Source organism: Ursus americanus, chromosome 24 (assembly GCF_024610735.1).
Source record: "Ursus americanus isolate L20-20 chromosome 24, mUrsAme1.1.p, whole genome shotgun sequence".
NCBI lineage: Eukaryota > Metazoa > Chordata > Mammalia > Carnivora > Ursidae > Ursus > Ursus americanus.
This window is the reverse complement of record NC_142150.1, coordinates 28,534,267-28,561,428: the sequence shown is the minus strand read 5'-3', so window position 1 is coordinate 28,561,428 and position 27,162 is coordinate 28,534,267. Positions and strand designations below refer to the sequence as shown.

The 27,162-nt window shown below is 42.4% G+C and overlaps 1 protein-coding gene across 1 annotated transcript in view; it reads right to left on the bottom strand.

The window, feature by feature from the left end:
* EXT2 (exostosin glycosyltransferase 2) overlaps positions 1-27,162 on the bottom strand; it is a 127,067-nt gene that overhangs the window by 61,404 nt on the left and 38,501 nt on the right. The window contains exon 7 of the mRNA XM_045808771.2: positions 9,176-9,307. Within this exon, the coding sequence (XP_045664727.2) occupies positions 9,176-9,307 (132 nt within the window). The remainder of the gene's footprint in view (positions 1-9,175; positions 9,308-27,162) is intronic.

Genomic DNA, 27,162 nt, shown 5'->3' with positions numbered 1-27,162 from the left:
CGAGGACAAGGAGCCATGCTTTCAAAATTTTGAAGAAATTTAAAAATTTTGAAAATTGCACCTCAACCAGAAGTTCACACTAGTCCAATTACTACCCAATTGTGAAATAGAAAAAACACATTTTCGGGAGGGGGGGGGATGGGATAGGCTGGTGATGGGTATTAAGGAGGCACGTATTGCATGGTGCGCTGGGTGTTATACACAAGTAATGAATCGTGGAACTTTACATCAAAAATTAGGGATGTACTGTATGGTGACTAACATAACATAATAAAAATATATTATTATTAAAAAAAAGAAAACAGAAAAAACACCTTTTCAGACATGAAAATTTATCTCCCAATGGCCCCTTTCTCCAGAAGCTGTTGGAAAAAATAAACCAAAAAAGAGGATGATATAGACCTTGGAAACAAGGAATACAACAAAGGAGAGGAAAAAAGGGAATTCCCAGAATCATGGTGAACTGAAAATTTAGGATGACCACTGCATAGAAGACCCAGAGAGCAATTAATCCAGACTGGAGCTTAAGAGGAATTGCTATAGGAGAAAAGGGAGGGAGAGAGGGAGAGAAAAAAAAAACAAAAACAAAAACAAAAGAGAGAATGAGAGAGAAAGAAAAGAAAGAGGGAGGGAAATCCTATAGTTTAACTATGCCTGACCATTTATTCTTTTAAAGTTGGAGAACTAGGGGCGCCTGGGTAGCGCAGTCGTTAAGCGTCTGCCTTCCGCTCAGGGCGTGATCCCGGCGTTCCGGGATCGAGCCCCACATTGGGCTCCTCCGCTGGGAGCCTGCTTCTTCCTCTCCCACTCCCCTGCTGTGTTCCCTCTCTCACTGGCTGTCTCTCTGTCACATAAATAAATAAAATCTTAAAAAAAAAATAAAAATAAATAAAGTTAGAGAACTAAGTAAAAATCAATTAGTGATAGGAACAAGGAAAACTAAGAGAAGAAAAAAGCAGTTATTAACTCCCTGGAAAATAGAGAGTTGTACAAGAAAAAAAACATAATCCTGGTTTACCACTTCATTCCGCTAAAAACAATATTTATACAGTCCTAATAATGTACACAATAAATACTGCTTTAACGAAAAATGGCGATACAGCTCTACTGGAAAGATGGGAGAAATGAAATGTGTGAAGAAAGAAGAGAGAACAAGAGACAAATTGCTGACCCAAAGGAAGTAAAAAGATAATATATATGATTGAGAAATTAAAAAAAAAAAATAGCACCGTAAGTATCTAATGGGGAGCTAGGAAGATAATCCCAGAGGAAAGCTGTAAGAGTTGAAAGTAGCTGCCCCTTAGGAAGAGGCCTCAATTTTAGTTATAATGCTTTATTTTCACCTTTGAATTTTTGAACCACACACGTTAAGCTACACAACTTTTAAAAAATGTAAAATTAAGAAATATTACTGAGATTTAAAAAAAAAGAGACAGAGAACCAAAAATCAAGAATCAACCTCTAGTTGGAGCAATGGGGAAATTTATCTACTCTGCAGCTGCAACAACCCATTTACTAGAAAACCACACCCAAATATTCATCAATTGGGAGGCATATAACTACCATAGGATATTAGAAATGAAGACAAATTTCATCATCCTGATGTTGTAATACCCAGCTACGGTATTTTCCTGGTAACTCCTGCTACTGAATACATTTAAGCAGACACCAGGGGAGAATGAAAGTGGCCCCCCAAAAGGGAGAAAGAGAATACATGCTAATAAGTGATAGCTGGGGCATGTGCCAGGGATGACTGTGCCGAAACACTCAATCTGTTCTTAATCTGCTGCCAGATCAAGCTTCCACAAGACTCCAAAACCCTATTCTAGTCACTGCCCTCCTACCAGCTGTATGCTGTAAGGAAGCAGTCAGTCAGGTTTTGATTCACGAAAGCAAGAGCCATAAAATGGGCCTCTATAAAAGCAACGGAAGTAAGACTGCATCCAGGACGCCAGTGTGTGCTAATTCACCCATCACCTCCACCACGGCGGCCATGCGTTACACAGGTGTACGTAGGGGGTTCGTGCAAAAGATCTCACTGACACAATCATCTTAGCCACACCCCCAGGCTCATCTCTTCATATTCCTTACACATCCTCCCATCCGGATCTGGCCATTTTCTTTTTTTTATTTTATTTTATTTTATTTATTTATTTGACAGAGAGAGAGACAGCCAGAGAGAGGGGGAACACAAGCAGGGGGAGTGGGAGAAGAAGCAGCAGGCTCCCAGCGGAGGAGCCTGATGTGGGGCTCGATCCCAGAACACCAGGATCACGCCCTGAGCCAAAGGCAGACGCTTAACGACTGAGCCACCCAGGTGCCCCATGGATCTGGCCATTTTCTATCTGACCAAGTTCTTTGCTTGGGGTCCCAGATCAAGCACTTTAGATCTTCCTGCATCTCCCCAGCCACAGACCTGACTCAGCTTTCTTTATTCCCTGACTACTGATGATCGGAGACTTTATAACTTGTTTCCACAGAACAGTTCAGTGGCAAAGTCTACACAAGGGAAGTTCTGGAATTCATGGTCGTGTACTGGAGCCCTTGTGTAACCATGATCCTACAAACGTGATACCTCTAAAAACAAGACTTCAAAGAGCTTACACGTGTGTACTTAAAATTCAAGCTTAAATTTCTAAATTCCATACATACTTTAGTCATATCTAGGCAGTGGGAGGAAGAAGGGGAGAATAAGCCAAGAAGGCCTCCTGGGGGCAGGGTAGACTTTCAAATTCCAGAGAAACATTCCACAACCTGGAAGCTAAAGGGCACAGAGCTGAGTTCAACAGACTGTTAACAGGGTATCTCTTCAACTCAGAGCTCTCTGTCACGCGTGCGAGCTGGCGCTTCTTCAGCCTGCAGAGTGATTTATTGCTTGGTAGTGTTTACAGCTGAGTGATATTTTCAGCTGTTGTACAACCACAACATCGGTGAGTGGCGGCCGCTGTCTGGACATCTCGGTGCAGCCAGCCCTGAGTACTTCACGTGGCGGAGACTGATGCACTCTGAGTCGGCCCTGGATGCTTTGGACCCAGGCCCAATTCCAGAAGAGGATTTGGACAGGAGGAGCGGGAGAGCCTTCTCCGGTGGGTGAGTGAGGACACACACAGTGAATCAATCCCACATCAAAGTATGGTCCCTGGACCAGCAGCATCGACACCATCTGGAAACTTGCTAGAAATGCAAATTCCAGGACCCCACCCAGACCTACTCAATCTGTGACTTGGGGTGGAGTGGCAGCAATCTGTGTTTTAGCAAACTTTCCAGGAGATTCTGACGCGTACTAAGTCTGCACTCACCGCCCTCCGAACTTACGGGAGCTCACGGCAAGCTCTGCCACCTTTTACCCAAGGCTCCAATTCCCGCTCCTCACGGGTGAAAAGTGCCCATCAAGGGCTCCACGCACACTCCCCCCTACCAATCCCTTGCTGAGGCTTGCGCGTGAGGCTCCTAGAAGTCCAGCTAAGTACACACTCCTCGTCGGAGGTCTTGCCCACAGCTAGGTCGCCCCTCTGGCGAGATTTCACAGGAATAAGCTCTTATTTTCAACCTCTTTCTTATGTGGGTACGATAATCCATTGTAAGTCACTTCTCCGTTTTCCTCATCAATTTTTGTCAAAGGCCATGGGACCCCCGCTATCTCTCCTTTCTGCTCTAGGTCTAGGATGGTCAATGCAGAAAAGGGAAAAATCTGAGGTCTCTTGATTAATGTTATCTAGGATAGCAAATTTGAAAAAATACTATGTAGTGTCCGTCAAAAGGCACTGGGTAAAGTTATGACATATTGATAAAGTGGGGTACAATCTTCCATATCACATTGTAGAAACATGACCTGGGAATATACTCTACTCTCCAACAAGATTTTAGGGCCATATTATATTGAATTTAAAAAAAAAAGAAAACTGTCTGTGAGAAGATATGGTTTTGGTGGCACATATCAGAAACCAAAAATTCACAGTTCTTGGCCTACTGCATCCCCGTATCACATTGAACGCTCGCTTGCCTCCATCTCTGTCCTCCAGATGTGCTCACATCTGGCAGAGAACCAGAGGTAAGGCAAGAGAGGGTGTCTGAGGAGCTCCCCCACTCCACAGGCGAGGCCCAGATGTAAGGATGAGCCTGCCACAGGCAAGACTAGAAAGGACACTAATGTTAGAAGTGATACAGGTGTGGAGTATTTGGGGAGATGACAGTTTTGCTGATACCTGCAAAAAAGGGAAAAGAATGAAAGCATGGAGAGACCAAAAAGGCAGTGAAATACAGGCACCCTTGCCAAAAGGAACTAAGAAAATCAATCAGTAAAGGCAAACTCATTGTCCCTGCATAAGGAATCTTAACTTGCTGAGAAATTCCTTCCAAAGACAAGAATCAAAACAAAGGGCCAATCTCTCCAGGCCAGACAGATCTGCTACTTTAAAGTTATGCTCAAGGATTATTTTGTCTAACTTTTTCAAGTTTTGAGAGTGTGGCACAATGTGGGTAATGTAACCTGCCTCCTACCTGGCTAGAGACAGAAATGGCAAATGTCACTGGTGACACGAACACTTGGTTTCTGCAAGGCTACCCCTTGCTATCTTCAGAATCCACACACACGCAGAGGTCCTTTTTTTTTTTTTTTTACTTTAAACTTAAGCAGCAGCATCTGGCAAAATAGGACTCTCTGCTCTTACCCCTTCCTCTCTGCTCCAAGCAAGGGGAGTGCGTGGCTGGCTGGAGGCCTTAACAGCATATCTTTGCAAACACCATACCACCCCTTGATTTACTGACCAAGATCCACACCTCCTCCCACCTCGGGGTGTCTGATATTGTAAATTTGATGGAATCTAGAGGGGAGACTCCCCTGCAGGTTGGGCTCATAGTAATCACATCTAGAGTAGGTTAAATATTTCCAAAGGGGAGGGGAAAAGTTAACTATAAATAAATCAGTGCTACTCAGACCTCCTGTCAGTTGCCTTCACTAAAGATGCAGAAATGTAAAACCCACTGCTTTAAATCAGGGCCCTTAGCACCTGAGCTCCTAGAAACGTGGTAAGCACTAAATTAGCCTGAAAAGAACAATTTAAGAAGTTAAAGAAAAAACATAGACTAAATTTTCCATTTGCATATCCAGATTTCAGCTTTTTATACTTACGTTCTTTCCCAAACTGACAGTCCAGCACTTTGACCATTTTGTCCACATTAAAACATGTCTATTTCAAAGCTACAAATTTTCATGTACTATTTTCTCCTGGCCCCCAGTCTTATGAAAGACAGAGAACCAAAATTCCAAACATTTATTCTTATTAGATTTTTCTTAGGACGTTGGATAAAAGTACAGAATAAAGTCCCACTCTTTCCACACCTTCTGGCTGGGTCATGGCCATCCCATCTGTAGGTATTCTCCTGCAGAGGAACGGGGTGGTATTCTTCGTCTCAAGCTTATGCCATATACTTGGAATAGTGGAAATGTTTCAGCCCTGAGGAGGAAGCTCAATGGCTCCTACAAAACTCCACAAGCAATGCAAGATAATCGGAAGACCCGGGTTCTCACTTGTTTATACAACTTGCCAACTATGTGACCGTAGACAAGTCCTTATGCACTGTGAGTCTCATCATGCTCACTTAACAGATGGGAAAGAATCTATCACTTTCCACACCTTCCCAACAGGGTTTATGTCGAAGAAAACAGTGGATGTCACATCAGCAGGTGGGTGAACCTGGATGTCACACGCCCTGGGATCCCAATGTTCCACCCTCCGTGTCCCCCTCCCTGTCTCCCACCTTCCGTCCTTTATACATCAAGGGCCTCCTATCTGAATTACATTGTCTTCGATATTACAAGAAATACCAAGATAACTCAGAAATTCCCTTAAGAAGTTTAAAACCCTACAGGAAATTGTGCTTCTATGCATGTTAAGTGGTAGGAAGGAAACACAGATAATGCGCTCTACGAGTTACAAAGAGGAAAGATTACTTCCTATTTAAGGGGTCCAGGAAAACCTCATGGAGGAAGGGGTATATGAGCAGGTCACTGAAATTTGGATAAAACGTGGACAACTGGAGGTGATGGTGGAGAAAAGCATCTTAGTGAAAGGACCAACAGTCACAAAGGCACAGAGAAGGAAAAGCACGGAGTATACACAGGAAGGACAAGGGTTCTGTGTTGCCAGAACCTCTGAAAGAGAAGAGAAGGGAATGAAACCAGAAAGGCAGGCTGGAGCAGACTGTTGAAGGCTCTGCAGTCAGACTGAGTTTGGACGCCAGTATCACCCTGGCCCGTGATCCCCATGTGCCCATACTCCCTATCTGGATAAAATGCCCTGTATGCCTCACTCCCCCTCACCGCTCTCATTCGCCAGTTAGCACAGTCACTTCTCCCTGCCAGCCCTCAAATCTGCCCCCTACTAATTCTCATCTGGACTCCTAAAATAGGCCCCTGCCCCTGCTCTTATCCTGCTGCAAGTGATCCATTCTCCACGCTGATGTCTGACTGACCCAAAATGCAAACTCACCACGTTACATCCGGGTTAAATTACCCACAGATAACACGCCAACGCCTTCCATGGCATATGAGGTGTTTTGTGATTGGGGCCCTCTCCAGGCTTTATCTTCTTCCTCTCCTTCATGAGCCTCCGTCAGTCCTACCACACTGACTCCGTGAAGTTCCTTAAACTTGCACGCTCTCCAGTCCCTCTGCACCTCTCAATTTGCTGTTCCTTCTGCATAGAACCAACATCCCCCCCTTCTCTGACTAGGTAACACTTCCTTCTCTTCTAACACTCAACCATCATTTAGCATTGTGCTGAAAGCACTAGCTAATGCATTTAGATAAAAGAAAATAAAAGGTTCAAGTACTGGAAAAAAGAGGGAAAATTAGCATTTGTACGTATGATTGGGTATCTAGAAAACACAAGAGAATCAACTTTTAAAAGAGTAAAACAATTGTAGAATTCAGTAAAAGAGCAGTTAATAAAATTTATATACAAACGCCAATAATGTGTCTTTACACAATGGTAACTAGTTAGAAATTATAATATAAGAAAGCATTCCTTTGTAGAGCATATCTAAGAAAAAATTAATCAGGAATTGTGAAAGGCCGAGATAAAGAAAACTTTAAAATTCTACCAGAAAGACGAATCTTGCTTCCAGATAGCAAGACCCATTGCAATTTAAATTCCCCAAAGGCATGGCTGTTTGCTGCTTTGTTCACTGATACACTTCAAGTACCAAGAACACTGTTTACAAGATAGAACGTAGTGGGCACTCAATAAATACTACTGAATGAATAAATGCCTAGAACAAACAAAAATTCAATGTGACCCATAAAATACAAATAGGATTTATAATTGTACTCTGGGAGAAACTGACGGAGATATCAACCTTCCACCTGAAAAACACACACGTAAGTCCATTTTTTACCTAGCATATGAACACAAACGCAACTACTCTGTGTTACTGAAGGCACGGAGAGCCCAAATAACTAAAATGTTACTGGTAGAACTATAAACTGGTAGTCTTTTGAAAGGGCAATTTACTAATATCTATCAACATTCAAAATATGTATATTTCTCACCTGAAATTAGTAACATTCAAAATGTGTGTATTTTTCAGCAGGAATTATTTCTATAGATACAGTCCCATATTTATGCAAACATATATGAAAATACATCTTTTGTATTACTGTTTGAAAATAGGGGAAAAAAAGCAATCTAAATTTCTATCAATAATAGATCTGTTATGTAAGACAGACCTAAATAATGGAATACTTTATACCATCCTTAAAACTGAAGGACACTAACACAGAATGAAGTGGAAGTAAGTCTATGACCTATTTCTATTAACGTAAAAAAAGCAAGGTGCAGAATACTATGTGTAACATGATCTCATCTGTGTTCTAAAATTATATACTTATGCTTATATGTGAATAGAAACATTCTGGAAGGTTACCTCCAGTAATGGATTCAAGAGAGGAGATGGACAGAAGGAAACTTCTCCTCAAGCACAACAGAAAGGTGTTTGTTTTTGTTGTGTTGGATTTCACCACAAGCATATATTGACTTCCTCTCAGGACAACCCGTTTCAGGAAGCATCCTGGCCCCTCCCAGCGAGGGTGCCGCCTCCCTGCTGTGTCCCCTGGCACTCTGGACACCACTCTATTCCAGAACTTCGCATACCACGTGGCCCACGTGGTTCACTCACTGTGAACTTCCCAAGTTAGCGGAGAGCTCCTTTGAGGTGAGGGACTTGGCTGCTTTTTCTGCATGCCCAGCCCCTGCTGGGGTGCCTGACACATAGTTACCACTTAGTTACCCAGGAGGGAGGGAAGGAGGGTCCCATATGAAGATTAACTAGGTCGTGGAACACACACTACTAAGAGAAGGTGGAATGAGGAGACCAGGAGGGCTGGCCAGAAAGACAGCACTGATTAGAATGAAGAATGGATTCGAGTCTAGTTCTCTTAACGTGAAAGCCGTGAGGCGTGTGAACAAGGCAGGCAGGTGCGCTCCGGAGCAGCCAGGAAGCAGAGGGCCAGGCCCAGAGCTGCAGGCGCTTTCCGTGAGAAAGAAGGTGTGGCCACTGCCACAATCCCTACACAGCCACAAGTGCCTTATGACTGCTTCACGCAAGGAGGCAGTCCTGAGAGCAGCTTCCGACCATCCCAGCTCTCTGCTGGAAACACCCAGGGGCCTCAGCCGGTCTGGAGCAAGTCTGGACTGTGGCCATGCATAATGCCTCAAGATCACTTTCGCTAATTACCTTCCTCCCACGATGATGGCAGTGTTCATTGAAATCATCTATGTGAAACACTGAGCACAGTCCCTGGCAGGGAGTAAGCACTCCAAATATAAGGTATTATTTTTAAGCTGCTTATAGAATCTTTTCAAGAGTTCTAAGCATTACGACTGCAAAAGTCATCAGGACGTGTTTGATTTCCAACAAGAGCCAGGCCTCCCCATTTATCTCAGCAATAAATAAGCATACTGTCTTCCTCAGCACATTCAAAACAAACTGGAAGCCGTTGCTTCTGTATTTCTTTCTTTTGCTATCATTTCAAAATCGAGCTGACTTTGTCAGCTAGCACACTCTCATCTTAGAGAGCCGGTATTTAAATAAACTTTACACTCAGGACGTCTTTCTTTGTCCCATCTTGACATCTGGACCACGGCTGACGTGGTTAGCACCGGAATTCACTTACCACAGTGGGAGGGTCATTCCATTCTTCATAGGAGAGGGCAGCGTATGGATAGATGCGGTCACTGATAATCTGCAGAGTGGCCAGTGCGATGGCTTTAATGGACTGAAAGTACGCTTCCCAGAACCACCGTGCCTGCAAAGAAAACAACGCTCCGTTCAGTGAGCAAGCAAGCGAGCCACAGTGGAAGAACTAGATGATCTGTCACAGCCAACTCCGGGTCTGGGTAACTCCTTTATTCCCGCAGGGAGGGAGCCTACAGCGAATGCTCCCTGCTGTCTGAGCCGGCTACATCAGAAGTGTGCGTTTATCGAATGCAGCCAAAACGGAGTGTGAGCAAGGGAAATGCACACTGGATTCAATTTGGGCAGAAGAGAAACTATGTCTTGATGAAAATATCAATGTTACACCAGAGCAAGTTATAGTCCTTTTCCTTTTTTTTTTTTTGCATATACATAAAGTGCACAAATCTTAAATGTACAACTCAACAAATGTTTAGGTATGTACATACTCTTATAACTACAACCAAAATAAAGATACCAAACATTCCAGCACCCCAGAAGATTCTCTTCTGCTTCCCAGGCACTTTCTCAATCATCCAAGAGTAATCATTATTCTGATTTCTATTGTGCCTGCTACTGACTTTCATACACGTGGAATCGAAACAGTATTTACTCTTGTGTCTGACTTCTTTTGCCAACACTTGGAACATTTAAGTCAGGTTTCGGTGTCAAGGTTATGCTGGCCTCTTAAATGAGCAGAAATGTGTTCCTTCTTTTTCTATGCCCTGAGAAATTTTATGCAAGGTTGTCATTCTTTCTTTCTTGAAAGGTTTAGAAGAATTCACCTAAAAGCCATCTGGGTTAGGTGATTTTGGGTGTATGAAGATTTTAAATCATGGATTAATCTTCTTTCACAGACACAAGATTATACATATTTTAATGTCGGTTTCAAAAGTAGTATTTTTCAAGGAATGTGTTGATTTCATCTCAATTGTTAAATTTATTGGGCTAAATGTGTGCTGACATCTAGTCAATGCCTGTAGAATATGTAGCGATATTCCTCTCTTCGCTCCTGATATTGATCACCTGTATATTCTCTTCGTGTTTGCTGTCTTACCAGAGATTTATCAACCAACGTTAATAATCTCTTCCAAAAACTGATGTATGGTTTTGTTGATTTTCTTTATCATATCATACTTTTTTCCCCTACCTTGTTCCTCTCTATTCTTATTTTTATTTTCTTTCTTCTATTTTGGGGGGACTTTAATTCACCTTGCATTTGGTTTCTTGAGACTGAAATTTAGATTATTAATTTTAATCTTCCTTCATTTCTAATATATGTTTAAGCTACAAATTGACCTCTATGTACTATTTTAAATGCGTCCTACACAATTACGTATCATTTTTATTATAATTTAGGTAAAACAATTAATTTTCTAGAAGTATATCGTTTAATTTCCAAACATTTGGGATTTTCTATTTATCTTTGTTACTGACTTCTACTTTGACTGCACTATACTCAGAGACCATGTGTTATTTCAAAACTTTGTCCTTATTCCTGACGACATGTCAGCTCTCCTCTGTCCTCGTCTTACAGCAGGTGCACTATCACGTACCTAGGTGTGACTCTTTGTATCTATCCCACTGAGGATTGTTGAGTTTCTTCACTCTGTGCTTTGATGTCTTTACTGTTTTTAGAAAACTCTCAGCCAAGATTTCTTTAAATATTGGTTCTGTCACACTCTCTTCTCCTAGGACTCTAGATATACATACAGAAATGTTTTCGCCATACCCCATATGTCTCTTATTCTCTTTTCTGGGCTGCCATCTGGGTATTTTCTACTAATTTTTCTCCTGGCCCAATAATCTTCTATCATGCGCATGCGTGTGTGTCTAAACTGCTATTAAACCCACATATTGACTTCTCAACTTAGTTCATATATTTTTCAGTTACAAAATTTCTTTTTTTTTTTTTTTTAAAAAAAGGTTTCATTTATTTGTCAGAGAGATAGCATAAGCAGGGGGAGCGGCAGGCAGAGGGAGAGGGAGAAGCAGGCTCCCCGCTGAGCAGGGAGCCTGACTCGGGGCTCGATCCCAGCACCCTGGGATCATGACCTGAGCCAAAGGCAGACGCTTAATGGACTGAGCCACCCAGGCGCCTCACAAAATTTCTACTTGACTTTTTCAAAAGTAGGTTTCATATCTTTGTTGAAATTCTCTTATTTTACTAAGCATAGTTCCTGACTGATAACTCTAATATCTGAATCCCCTATGGGTCTCTTTCTACTATCTGTACTTACTCTTCATTTTGGTCATTTGGTTTCCATTTCTAGCATACCTCTTAATTTTTTATTGGACACCAGACATTCTATATTAAAAACTGCAGAGGTTCTGGATATACCAAATTATCTTCCTCCTAAGAGTGTAACATTCTTCTGGAAGACACACAGAATGTAGTCAGACCACTTTAATCCTGTCAGTGGTTGGGTTTAAGTTTTGCTAGGGCCAACTTCTTTCAGCTTTCCCTCACTCTTGCAGTGCCGCGCTTTGGGGCCTCCCGGCAAAGCCTGGGGTATTTACCAGGAGTCCTCCATCTTGGCAGGCCTTGAACACCAAACTCCACCTCGCCAGCACCATATGTGATTGCTAGAATGTTTGCACAGCTTGTTGGGCTCCCAGATGCTTCTTTCTGCAGGAAGCCTTGGACTCTTGTTCTGATCCCATGCACCTCAGGAGCTGGCAGACACTTCAAGGGAAGACTGCATGCCCAATTTTTGCTTACTTCCCTGTGGTTCCCATCTTCCTGGGATTTTGTCATTCAAATCCTGAATACTTTGGGGCAGCCCCTAATTCCCACCTCTCAGCCCTATGGGACTGCTGCTTTCCGCTAGGGCTCCAGATGCCCAGACTGTGAATTAAAAAGTGCCCTCAGGAAAAAAGCCAGAGGAAACATGCAGCTCAGTGTGCTTCCCTTCTCTCAGGAACCACAGTCCCTTAAGCACCGACTGCACGGATTGCTCTCGAATGCCTCTATTCTGCTGCTTTATCTATTTTAATAATCTTTAATGCTTCTCTCCCCCCCCCCCCGCCGACTGGAGGGTTACTCTAATACCAGCAACTCTGTCATAGCCCAATAGAGTCTTTTGAGAAGACAGTTTCTTATCCAAGCAGAGATGGATTCAGTCCCCAAGAAAGCAAGACGCTGGTCTAGGTGACCTGTCTGTTCAGCTTCTTTCAGACCTGTGATTCCACTCGAAACCAGAGGCTATGAGGATTTCTGCAAGGGAGTGAACATGTGAAAATGTAACATGAGAAATCTGAAATATAACCAAAACAGGTGGAGGAAAAAGATACTTTTGAGTCTACACCTGCCAACTTTGGTTCTGTTTCCCAGGCAAGCTGTCCATTCATGAGGGATAGCGTGGGATGCCTGCAGAGGCATGTGATGAGCACACTGTCCGTGAAGTGTAAGAGAGAGGCAAAGCCTCACAATGAGGATTTCTCCTGCGCAAGAAAAGCTGACCCAGATTTAGCTACCAAGGGCGTCTGGATTATGCCGTCCTGTAGTGTGCCATCTGGGTACGGCCTGGTGGCTGGCTGCCTGCCACCGCTTCTCAGATACACCCTACTCACTCCAATCTCTTTCCTGCCTAGTCATGTTGCTGCTGTCCTGCCTGTCGTCCAGCCAAAATAGTGACATTTTATGAGACCTGAAAGAATCTATCTTCCCTGTGAAACCTTGCTGATCACCCCGAATCTCTCCTTACCAGGAAACCCCACAGCACTTATAGCCTTTACTTTATAGGTTGTTTCTGCTATATACTGTTCTAGAATGGTTTTCCTGTTATTTTAGACGACCATTTTCCTCTCTCCAGCTAGACTGTGAGTTTCATGGATGTGGAAACTGGCTTTCTTGATTATTAGCATCCTTGTAGGTGTTAGGATGACCTGCTGCAAATGTACTTTTGTATGCATGATCTCATTTGCTCTTAAAAATTTTATTTATTTATTTGACAGAGAGACAGCCGGCGAGAGAGGGAACACAAGCAGCGGGAGTGGGAGAGGAAGAAGCAGTCTCCCAGCGGAGCAGGAAGCCTGATGCAGGGCTCGATCCCAGGACCCTGGGATCACGCCCTGAGCCGAAGGCAGACACTTAACGACTGAGCCACCCAGGCGCCCCTCATTTGCTCTTTAAAACCAGCTTGTCACTTACCTGGGGCAGTTTCATTTTTCTATGCAAGAAAAACAAGATACAAAGATGTTAAGTGGCAGGGTCACAACTCAAACCCAGGATCAAGCCCACTAAAAAGGTGTGAAAATTCACTAAGAAGCATGAACCCACACATAAACACACACATTTTAAATATTTATCCCCTTTTCTACCCACAAGGGTCCATCATATGTTCTTTTATTTTAAATCATATTCAAATTAAGCCACATTCAAACTTAAGCATTCCAAAGCTTTATGTTCACATTCAATCCCAATGGAGACAGCAGCCTTTGGGATTTATAGGGATCAATGCTTGGTCACAAATCCACCTAGCACACCAGCCAAAGGCCCGACTGTAGGACAGCACTTCTAATTTAAGATGTCTCAAATCATCTCACCCTGTCCACCAAACTGCAATTCGCTCAGAAAGGAAGCAAGCTTTGCCAATAATCGTAGCTCAAGTATCTCCGCCTGAGGAGAAGTGAACTTCTCAGGCTTAATTATTTCTGCAGGACCTCGGTAACGCCTTGTAGTGTTTAGAAGGCACTGTAATTTATGGCCCCTCCAGGACTCGGTATCAGCCACTCGTTGGCAGAGAGGAAGGAGTTTTCAGCTATGTCGTCAATGCACGAAAGCACCGCTGTTTCCATCCAATAAGCAAATGCGTATTATGTTTTGATTTCCTTTTTCCCCCCTAAAACATGGGCCACATTTATCACTTCCTGAAAAGTTAAAAGAGGGTATCTTCAGCAGCTATGCAAATTCCTCGGTCACTCACTTTGTGGAAGCTGCACAGCTAAGAGTTAGGTCACAGATGCATTGGTCATACCAACATAACCTTGCACAAAGCATCTAGCCTTTCTTCATTGAACATATGCCACCATAATTTCATAAAACATGCAGATTTCAAAGCATAAGAACCACAAAGTTCCTAATGCTTTTGATCATGAGAATTACAAAGCTCCTAAAGATCAGGAATCGGGCCAACTTAAAGCTATCGTAAGCAAATAGGTATTTCAAATTAAAATTGCCACCTCAGTTTATACATCAGTTAAACGTGATTAATTTCTTTGGTTTTCAGTAACATAAAGCCAAACAGGATGAGCAAGCGTTTAAACAAGTGTTTAAAGAAAGCCAGGGCAGTACTGTAGAAAGGCTATGAGCGCTGCACATTTCAAATTATGTAACCTCTGTGTTTGGTCAATCTGCAAGCTGGGAAGCATATCATCTAACTCACGAGGCTGTAAAGATTCAATGAGGTTTACATAGCTCCCCAGTATAGAACAGACCATCTGAAAATGTTAGCTCTGTCCTCAATACTTACATCAAACCTGTCCCCTTAGGGTCTTTGTCACTTACATTAGAATATATTCAACACTGTTTTGGGGTAAGAATGGAGGGAGGGGAAGAGGAGAGACAGAACAGGACCCCAATGTTGCACCGCATTCATCTCAATTCTTGAGGACAGTAAAGAAATCCAACTGGTAAAAGAAGAGAGTTAGAAATAATAAAAGCACAACAAACGGGAGTGACAGAACTTCATACTGAAAAGTACAAGAACCAATAACACGTCCCTTCTAGCTTAATCTCCAAGCTTCCAAGGAAGAGGAAAGCACTTCTCCAGAAACCAGGAGAGGAGGAACACATCTGGTTTCGCTCACCACAATCTCCCAGCCTTTGGCACAGAGCCTGTCAGAGAGGAGGCAGTCAAAACACTTGCTGAAAGAGTGAATCCACCTAACACCACTCCCTCACCGGCACAAGGCAGCACAGACACCACAGGCATCTCATGGAAATTTACAAATCTCCTAAGTACCAACCCATCATTTAATAATAATGATCACTTCTTGTATACAGTTTTAAAAGGTGTGAGATGGGGGACATGGATTTGAGGGAAAAGAAGACAAATCTATTCCCAGGGGGAAGCGCAAGGCAGAACTAGGGCTAAGAATATCCCTCACATTATGTTTAGTATAGACTAGGTATAGACTACGAGGGAGATAAACAGTTTCTAAAACTGCGCTCGGGAAGTTTGCTGCCTGGGAGCGGTCAGGACATGTAACAGCGCAAAGTTCATAAGAACGCCAACTACCCCAGAGTCGTCCAACAGCATCTTCATCCCAAAAGGACACTGACGGCTCTCCAACGCCCTCACAGCAACCAGCCAACTTTGCCCTGCCCTTCTCATCAGAACCTCCTGAACGTGACCCGCATCAACGGCCTCGTTTTAGCCTATTAGAGGATCATATAATGAAAACCACACACACACACACACACACACACACACACACACACACACACACCCAAACAATAAACCAGCCAGTTACGCTTTTGTCCCGAATTGTCCAAACACCCGACAATAACATGCACCTGTGCATCGGTACTTGCTCGAACAGTGCTCTATTTCCCTGCCCCCAACCCACCAGTGGTCACAACATAAAGCATCTACTTCTGCTCAGGAGGCAGAAAGCCACAAGAGAACATGGACCCCACCATAACAATGACGAAAAGCCACCAGATAACCCACCAACATCATAACTGTCTTAGGCCCATCAGAGAGCTGTGGTCCTGAGGCAATCAGGGGAGCCCGAACTTCAAAGGGTGACAAGCTCCTCTACGAGCAATGGGACAAACTATTCCAGCTTTGGAAGATCACAGAAGGTAGAGCTGCGGCAGTAAAAGCAGCCAAAGAGAACATTTTTAAGAATGAACGAATTCCTAAAACTCAGTGAGGGCTAGCAGGACCACTAGAAGCTCTAGACACAGGGAAGTCTGCAGGGAAGTCTGCATTCCCTTGCAAGCTCTTTTCTCCCAGATGTTCTTGAGAGAGAACCGGGGCAGGGAAGGAAATCAAAGAGAGGCCCCCTCAGTGGCACTCAGGTACACTCTGCCCATTTCCTGGACATTCTTTCATCCAAAGCAAAGCCTTAAGCCACTGGGGGAGAAGCAGGAAACCTTCCCATCTTCCAGATGTAGACACAGAAGTACCGGCTGTGGGACAGGGGTGGGAAGGCAGCCTGCCCCTGGGGACGGGGAGGAACCCTTCCAGCTCTCCTCAGACCACCACTGAGGGAGCGGCAAAGCAAAAGCCTTTGCCCCTGCAAGAGGGGCAGGAAACTCTCTCCCACCCGAGACCCCTCGCAGTAAAGAAGAGAACAGAGCTGCCACAGGGAGAAGCCGAACCCGAGAGGCCCCACCTCCAACAGCCCAGTGAACAGGCCTGCCTGAGACTGACACTGGACCAGGGAAGGGAGAAGCCCACGGTCCTGACCGTGAACCCGGCTCCACATACAGCTGTGGTACTCCATCGCCGAGGGCAAAAGGCCTCCTGGGGGGCACAGGCCAGGCAGGGCCTGCTGGAAGCAGAGGGTGGGGCTGAACTCTGAGGAAAACCTTTGTACCCTGGCCCCCCACGGAGCACAAGGCAGTGGCTGATGTCTGAGGTGTGCTGAAGGTGAGCCAGGCAACAGAAAACCCAAATCCGGCCCTTTACACCTGAGGCCAGCCAGCCTCGTGCCCATCTCTGCACGTGACATTTACTTTGGGGTGGTCTTTCTATACAGAATGTCTATCATTCAATCAGGGTTTGCCAGAAACAAAAAAAAATAAGTGAAAACAATCCACTGTCATAATGTAAAGCTGTCAACAGAATCAGACCAAAGATGACCAAGCTGTTGGAATCACTAGGGACTTTCACTGTAATTAACGTGTGAAAGAATCCGGTGAAGAAGGTAGACAACTTGGATCAACAGATAGGAATATTCAATAGAGACGTGGAAACGATAAGAAAATAACCAAATGATAGGCCAGAAATAAAAATGTAGTATCATAAATGAAAAATTCCTTCAACCGGCTTGTCACCACACCAGAAATAGCAGGGGAAAGAAATAGTGAACTTGAAATGAAAAATTATCCAAACTGAAATACACAGAAGAAAAGGAGCGAAAGAAAACAGAGATCCAAGAATCGTGAGATGGCATCGAATGTTCTGACATGCCTGTAACTGCAGTTCCAGAAGATGGGGTGGAAAACAAGTCAACAGGTATATTTAAAGAAATAATGGCTAAGAACCTTCCAAAATTAATGAAAAACAACAAAACACCAAGTCAAGAAGCTCAGAGAAGCAAGACATGAAATAAAGCACGCACCTTCTCCCACAACAAGTTAAAGGAACGGCCTACCATTAAAGACACAGAAGCACTTCTGTGTCTGAGCACCAGGGAGATTCGGGAAATTTCCCCTTACCACACGAGCATGGATGGAACCATTTATTTCAGGTGCAGGGCTGGAAGATATTTCCACACCTCAGGGATTAACTCCTCAAAGCTGTATCTGAAGATGAATCTGAAAACTTCCGAAGGGATTCCAAGTCTTTCCAAACACACGTACCAAGGCTCATTATGTCCTTGTCATCTGTTTGCTGTGACAAAACGCCTTCCCCAAACCTCTTGTGCAGCACGCTCAGGGTCATACCGGTTCTCTCCCTCACTGCCTTGCTGGAAAGGGGAGAGGCCAGAGCAGGGGGCCCGGTGCCCTTCCGGCACAACCCCATCACGTCCCGGAGGGAGGGAGACAGGCTCAGGTCATCTCTACCTGACAGGCATAAAAACTCAGCGGTGATACCAAATTATAATCCAAGCATCCTAATTTCTAGTTGAGAATTACTGTAAGCTTGTTGGGTTTGCTTTTTCTTTGCCTCACTCCATTTTTCTAAACGAAAGAGGTACATGAAAAAACAAAAATCAACCGAACCTCTCAGAGGCACTTTTCATGGACTGAAGGCTTTTCTAGAGTAGAGGAAGGTCACAAACATGTGACACACCTTTACTCAACTATTCAACAATTCAACAAACGATAATAAATAGAATTTACTTTCTTTAAAATAAAATCGGATTTCTAAAGCAAAAAAAGGTTAATATACCCAGGATTTATCAGCATTCCATTTTTTCCTTTCCTTAAAACATTTATTTGTTAATTTCACTGCATTTAGAATACCTTACGACAGAAAACACGAGAGTGCTTTTCTTCACTCCCTCGTTCGTGAGCTACTTTATACGCCCTCTCCAGATGCACCCTCCACCTGAAAGTCCAATACCTCTGGGGCACTTCTCCACCAACCAGTGAAGCTTCCCAGTCCCATCATCTCAGTTACCTGAACATGGCACTGTCACACTCACTGGATACTTACACAAAATCACAGACCTCTGCAGCAGAGGCCATTCTGCAGTTTTTTGGTAGGTGTCAATCTTTTTTTGTTTCATTACCACGCAAAGTGGTAACTGCTTTTTTTTTTTTAACTTTATTCTGAAAGAATGTGAGGCTTCGAGAAACAATGGTAGTACAGAGGGTTCCAGAACATCCCTCAGCCAGTTTCCCCTACTGTTACCATCATTATCACTATGGTACAATGATCAAAACTAAGAAGTTCACATGTAAGTAATTCCATTCACTAAACTACAGACTTTTTCTTTTCAGATTTTCCCAGTTCTCCCCTAAGGTCCTTTTCCTGTTCCAGGATCTAGTCCAAGGGACCGCACTGCCTTTCATCGTCATGTCTCCTTAGTCTCTCCCAATCTGAGACAGTTTCTAAGTCTTTCCTGTTCTTTCACGACCTGGACACTTTTGAATAGTACTGGTCAGGCATTTTGCAGAATGTCCCTCATTCTGGGTTGGTCTGATGTTTTCTAATCATGAGACTGAGGTTATGGATTTTGGAGAATACTCCAGAGGTGATATGCCCTTCTCCCCACATCATTATCAGGGCACATATGCTATCAACATGACATCTTATGGGGAAGTGAACCCTGATCACCTGGTTGGGGAGGGGGGTCTGCCAGATTCCCTACTGTAAAGTTACCATCCCATTCCATATTCTATTGGTTGGAAGCAAGTCACTATGTTTGGTCTTTCTTCCCAGGGAGGATAATTCAGCTCCACCTCCTAGAGGAAGATGTATCAAAGAATTTTTAGTATTCTTTGAAAAGATTAAAAACTACAAACGTATATTCATCCAGTATTACTTTTTTTTTTAAACCTAGTTTATGGGCATATGGTGTGGCATTCTATTACAATCCTTAAACCCACGGAGATTTGTGGCTTGTGGAAATATTAAAGCATTTGCTTTCCCCATTAATAATTTCACTAAATAAAAAAAACTGACATTTGCCTTAAATGTTAAGTGAATGCCCCATCATATATCTTATCTATTTAGAAGAGAAAAGCATATAGCCACTTTTTATTAAAAAGCTCAGATCTACTGAGCCCTCAAATATTTCTAACTTTCAATTGCTTCTAGTCTCATATTAAACTTTACTCCAATGTGCACACAGAATTACTGTTCAAAAATAAAGCACCCAATTTGATCATGTAAAAAAAACGAAACAAAGAAAACTAATAGGATTAATAAGAAAAAAGAAAGGAATTTGAAACGAATTTCAAGAGCTTTCCAGAGACTGGCTACTAAGAAAGTCTAGAGAATCAGCTAAAAACGTTATCAGAGCTAGTAAGGACATTCACTAAAGTAACCAGATACAAAATAATTTTTTTAATAAACAAATAAAACAAAATCCCAAACTGTTAAATCTCAGCAATACTCAGTGAGACTTCACACATACAAGCTCATGGCAGGGCCCTTCCCATTACCCCAACTTCTCACAGTACAGACGATACTCAGTCCTCGTGATAGACAACCATTACCTTCCTCATTTTTACTAACAAAATCAACTTAAAATACTAAATAGTCCAGTCTTTTTTGCAGCAATGCAAAAAAATGTGCGCTTTCCTAAACACTCGCTACAACAAGACTTCTGGTTTTTTCCCTTGGCTCTCTCTCTCCTGCTTAGCTGGAGTGCAAACAGGCTGGCTGGGATTGAAGCAGACGTACTATAACTGAAAAGAAGAAGCCAGCATGCTGAAGGTGATAGAGCAGAAATATAGAAAGAAATCCGCTTCCCTGATAGCATTGCGGAATCACTACACCTGCCCCGGATGACCAACTTCCGGGTATCTTTTAAAGTGAGACATGTAAACCCTGATTTCCTTCAGCAACTGTTAGTGGAATTTTCTTTTATATTCATCTAAATATCCTCCTGATACTGTCCTCTTATGTGAAGACCATAATATGGACCTTCATGCTCTAAATACAAAAGCTATAATTAGTTGCAGATGATAGGATTTTATATCTAGAAAAATCAAGACAATCAGCTAGAAATCTGCAGAGTAATTACAAAATCCAGGAGGGTAAATAATTATGAAATAAACATTATAAAAGCAATAGTTTGATTCCACCTCTAGTTAGGTTACAGAAGATCACAAAAGACCACCACCTATCCCACAAGAAGAAAACACCTGATGAAGAAAAAATATGAATTTTCATTAGAGCCAAATCATTAGTATTCTACGACCTTGTTAAATTCCCTAGTAAGACAGTGGTTTGTAGATTACTTTGGCTTTTCTGAGTATACAACCATGTCATTTCCAAATGAAGACATGTTATCTTTTTCTTCTCCAACTTTTATGCCTTTTATTTACTTTCCTTTGGTACTGCCTAGAATCTTCAGTACAATACTGAATACAAATAGTAAGAGTGAGCATCCTCGACGTGATCCCAATCTTAGGGGAAGCATTCAATATTTTATCAGTAAGTCATATGTCAGATGTAGGTTTTTCATAAATATCCTTTATCAAATTGCAGAAGTTCCTTTCTATTCCTCATTTAGCTGAGTTCTTCTCAAGGATGGTTGTTGAATTTTATCAAATGATTTTTTTTTCTATATTTAGAAGATGATCAGATGGGTTTTCTCCTTCATTTTGTTAATGTGGTAATTTACACTGATTAATTTTTTCAGTGTCAATCCAACTTTACATTCTTGATCTCACTTAGTCATGACATAGTATCCCTTTTTTACATACTGCCAGATTCAATTTTTCTATTCTGTTTAGGATTTGTGAATCTACGTGAACGTGGGATAGCTGCCTGGCACCAATAATTAAAGATGCACCATTATTTTATATAACACTAAGAGAAGAAAGGCTCTCAATTAAGATATGGCACAATACCAAAATGATATCAATTATAATACAATCCTGACATCAGAGATTTTAAAATGTGAAAAAATATGGGACTGAGAATCAATTAAATATGGCACATACTTTTTCACTTGAGCCTCCCAACAATCCTATAATTAACGTATCTCCAGTTTACAGACAAGAAGACAAGGCTCAGAAAGATTAACGGTAACTTGTCTGTGGTCACAAAGCTTTTAACTGACAGATCCAGAACTCAAAACCACTTCATCTAACTCTGAAGTCTGTGCTCTTTTCATCATGGTTCTGATGAAACCACAGACTGCCTCAAAGGATAAATCCAGAACTGCAGCTAGGCTTTGAATCAGGTTGGGTTTAACCTGTTAAGGCTTTTCTCCAATATAGGCTACTCGGCATGTCATTAACTAAATAGAACACGATTCTCAATCACCAAGGCACTATCATTAATAATACCACATGTTCAAATTAAGTGAGCGGGGCCTTGTATATTTAAGAATGACTAAATGATTCCAAAGTGGATGAAAGCAATAGGTCTCCCAGGGAAACCAGGGACTGTGCTGCGTAATTAGTGACGTATCAGCTGGAGGATGGCCCACAACTTAAGGCTCCTTTCTGTAGCACCAGCTTTAATAGATGTAGTAGAAAGAGTACTAGAGTAGAACAGATCTGATTCTAATTTGGGCTTCTGCCATTAAATAGTAAATAAATGCTGACAAGTCATTTAACTTTCCAGATCTCAATTTTCATACCTTACAATTGAGACAGGATTACATGATGCTTAAGGGCTCTTCCACACTTGAAATTCAGACGGAAATTCTAAAAAAGAATGAAAAGAAATGCTGGACAATCCTTCAAAAGAAACGAAGAATGTCTCTGACAGGATCATCAGTATGGGATGGACAGCGCTGAGGAAAGGATCTCTGAGCTTGAGGATATGACCCCCCCCAAAAAAAAACCCCAAAAAACACGAGAACAGAATATCCAAGGACTATGGGACAACCATAAAAGGTGTAACATATACACAGTATAAATACCAGGAGAAAAAAGAAAGGAAGAGAAGCAATACTTAAAGCAATAAAGACCAATTTCTCCCAAATTAATGTCAGATACCAACAACAGATCCACGAAGCTCAGAAAACACCAAGCAGGATAAAGACCAAAAACACTGTACCTGTCCATATCATACTAAAACTTCAGAAAATCAAATATTAGAAAATCCCGGAAGAAAAGAGGAAAAAACCACTTTGCCTCTAGAGGAACACAGGGAACAATTACATCCAACTTCTCAGAAATATTCAAAGTGAAAAAAAAACCCAAGGAGCTAGAACTCTTATACTCTGGAAAATTATCCTTCAAAAGTGGTTTTGAAAAATAAAAAATTTCTCAAACAAAAACTGAGGGAATTTATTGCCCGTAGTCCTGCCTTGCAAGAAATGTTAAAAGAAGTTCTTCAGAGAGAAGGAAAATGATACAAGTCAGAAACTTAATCTACATAAAGAAAGGAAGAGAATCAAAGAAGAAATAAGTGAAGGTAATATAAAAACTTTCATGTTTCTTATTCTTAAATCATCTAACAATTTCTTCAAAATAATAATAGCAACAAATGTATTCCATTACGTATACTTATCTATAAACAAAATGACAGCAATGATACAAGGGACAAGAGGAAGGAATTAAAATTATATTGTTAATATAAGGCACAGTCTCCTAGACTTAAGGTAGTTTGACTTACGATTTTTCTGACTTTACAGTGGTGCAAAAGCAACATGCATTCAGTAGAAACCACCCTTCGAATTTCGAATTTGGATCTTCTCCCAGGTTAGCGATACGCGATACGATCCCCTCTCGTGATGCTGGGCAGCAGCGAGCCCCAGCTCCCAGTCAGCCGAGCGAGCGTGAGGGTAAACAACCAACACACTTACAACCATTCTGTTTTTCATGTTTTTCACTTTCACTACAGGAGTCAACAAATTACATGAAATACTCGACACTTTAATATAAAATAGGCTTTGTGTTATGTGATTCTGCCCCACTGGAGGCTAATACTCGGAGCACGTTTAAGACAGGCCAGGCTAAACCATGATGTTCAGTAGCTTAGGTGTATTAAATGCATTGTCGATTTACGATACTTTGAACTTACAGTGGGGTTTACAGGACATACCCCCCACCGTAAGTCAAGGAAGATCTGTACTTTCACCAACTATGAAGCAGTAAAGTGTTAAATGAAAGTGACTTAAATTTGATGTACATGTATAGTGCAATCTTGAGGATAACCACTAAAAATGGTTTAAAAAATAAGTGCAACTGATATGCTAAGGAAGTAGAGAAAATGCAGTCATATACTCCGTTAAAACCACAAAAGACATAAAGAGTGTGGAAGTCTGGGGTGCCTGGGTGGCTCAGTCGGTTAAGTAGCCAACTCTTGATTTCGGCTTGGGTCATGATCTCGGGGTCCTCAGATCAAGCCCTGCATCGGGCTCCATGCTCAGCAGGGAGTCTGCTTGAAGTTTCTCTCTCTCTCTCTCTCTCCCTCTCCCTCTGCCTCTGCCCCTGCTCAGCACTCTCCCTCTCTCTCTCTTACTATCTCTCTCTCAAATAAGTACATAAATCTTTTTTTTTTAAAGTGTGGAAGTCAGTAACAAGAACAAGGAACAAAGGCAACAAATAGAAAATAGTAATAAATATGAATCCAACTATATCAACATTCATTTTAAATATTAATGGTCTAAATACAACAATTAAAAGACAGACTGTCAGAGTAGATCAAAAACAAAACCCAACTGTTTATGCCTACAAGAAAGCCACTTTAAATATAAAGACACATAAATGGGGCACCTGGGTGGCTCAGTCAGTTAAGCATCTGACTCCTGATTTTGGCTCAGAGGTCATGATCTTGGGGTCGTGGGATCAAGGCCCATGTCAGGCTCCACACTGAACGTGGAGCCTGCTTAAGATTCTCTCTCTCTCCCTCGCCCTTTGCCCCTCCCTCTCCACTCATGAGTGTGCTCTCTCTCAGAAAGAAAAAATAATAAAAAAATAAAGACACATAAAAGTAGAAGGATGGAGAAAAATACACCATGCTAACACTTAATCCAAAGACAGTGGTAATAGCTATATTAATTTCACAGAGCGTTCAGAGCAAGGAGTTCAGAATTCAGAGCAAGGAGTTATATAAAGAGGGCACTGCATAATGAAAGGGGTCAATACTCCACGAAGACAACAATCCATCCTTAATGTGCATGCATCCAACAAGAGATCATCAAAATATGCAAGGCAAAAACTGACAGAACTTCACGGAGAAACAGATGAATCCACTATTATAAGACTGTTTAACACCCGCTATCAGAAATGCCCAGATGCAGAAGAGAGAAAATCAGTATCAGTAAGGACACAGTTGAACTTAACAGCACCATGTAATTGACATCCGAAGACGACTTTCTCCAACAAGAGCAGACCACATATTCTTCTCAAGTTCACATGGAACATTCACCTAGACAGACCCCATTCTTGGCCATAAAACATACCTTAACACATTTAAAAGAATAATGTCTGTTGTTATAAATGTCTGTTTAACAATGGAGTTAAATTAGAAATAGTAACATGGTAGATCCATGCCATTACACATTTGTCCAAACCCACAGAATGTACAGCACCAACAGCGACCCCTAATGCAAACTACTGACTCTGAATGATAATGAAGAATCAACGTAGGCTCCACCGTAACAGAGAGACCACTGTGGCACAGAATCCCCATACGGGGTAGCTTGTGCATCTCTCTACATTCTGCTCAATTTTCCTGTAAATCTAAAACTGCTCTAAAAAATAAAATTTATTAATTAAAAAAATCCTTCCAGGTTCCTCTCCTCCTTGAAACTATACAAGGCCCTTCTTTTCTAATTCATCTCACAATGTTTACACAAAAGTCAGCATCGATTCTCTGCCCCACTGTTATTTTATCAAGGGAAAAACCTTATCTTCCCAGTTAGACTAAAAATTCTTTGATGGTGGGCCCACAATACGAAGCAAAATTTACTAGCCCCCACCTACGGGCAAGCATTCAAGAAATCAGCCCGAAAATCCTACAGACTTCGGACGGTAGGTTTCTGTGGGCTCTCACAACTTTACACTGGCATCCTGCAGGAGGGCCCAAGTGTCTTGGACAACTGGGACAGATGAAGGACACAGAATGCCATTCACCACGTCACAACTCCTTTTTCCCAACAGCAGCAGGATTAGGCTTGGCTTAACCAGTAGGGTTAACCAGGGGACCAGCTGAGAAGCATTTTAAGTGCGGCCAGAGCCCCCAGCAAGATTTCAGATATAATACCCCGTGAACAAATTTTGGCTCTTCTAGGATCTCACACGGAGCCCACTCATTCTTGCTGGAACTTAATCTCTATTTTATTTTCACCTTATCCCACATTCTCAGCCTTCTAAAAATAACATTAGGATTTGTTATTGTTTAGTCATCCACAGTAGATTTGTTGTTGTTTTGTCTTGTTTAAAATAGTCTGTACCCAGTTGGTGCATAGATAGTGAAAAGGAAAAAAATCACCTTAATATTAAGAAACAGTCATGAAACGCTGCCAAACCAAATGGACCCTTTTTTCTCTTTCTCGCCCTTCTCAGGGCTTTGAAAACTTGCTCACAACCTTTCCCCTGGGCGGGCTGCAGAGGACTTACTTCTTTAAATCTAGCTTTCTCCATTCCTAGCATTTCTGTGACCCATCTCTAAATGCAACCCCAGCCTCCTGGCACGGAGACGAAGACGCCTTAGTACAGTCCTCCCAGCCGTGTGTCCCCAGCACGCTCCCAAGAGTTTCTGAAGGACAGGAGCGGCAGCCCTCATCCCTGCATGAATACTCGAATACACAAATTCCCGTTCATATAGCTGACTTCTAAAAGTTCTAGATCTCCTTCTCATACCCAAAATTCAGAGCCACTCACTGGAAGGTCAGGAAAAAGCAGGGACACGCACCAGTACTCCAATCCTAGGTCTGCAGCAGAGCTGGCTGGAGAACCCCCAAAAGCCCACAAACAAGCCCATCATCCCCTAGGAGCACAGATCCTTCTGCTCGTCTCCAGCCTCAGTATTTCTATTTATGGGCAGTGGCTAAAGACTGAGAACACAGTTAGCTCCCCTTGTAGTTACCAAAGAAAATGGCTGCAGCATGAACTCCCCAATAATCACAAAAACACAAGGAAGAGGTCTGAAAGCTGAAGTCCGGGGCCATACTTTCTGACGGCAGAACAGGGTGCTCGCCCAAGTTCACAGAGCTTTTCATTATTCAAGGTGTTTTCTTCAAGGGCCAACACCTATTCACAAACTCTTTATAAGCTCGCCCGGCATCGTGTTACATGGTTGAGTCCTCTGAAGAGTAAAACCTGAGTTATCATCAGGGAAAGGATACAGAGAAAAAACTAGAACATGGGATGAAGAGAAGAAAATGAAAAACGGAGATTCCAAATCCCTTTCTCTAAGTCACGCAGTAGGGTTTAGAAAGGGAGAAGTAAAGTCGCAGGTAGGTGGAAAAAAGAAAACGAAGACAAGGGAAGCAAACCTATAACCCCCATCAATACAAGGATGTTCCAAAAGACAGACTTCTCAGTGTAAAAGGTGAGTGCCCCAGGAGAAAGGGTGAGACAAGTGAACTGGGCACTCACCATTAATTCTGGGGCCGACATTCCTGACCTCATCCCCACATCACCGCCTAACACATCTCCCCTACACG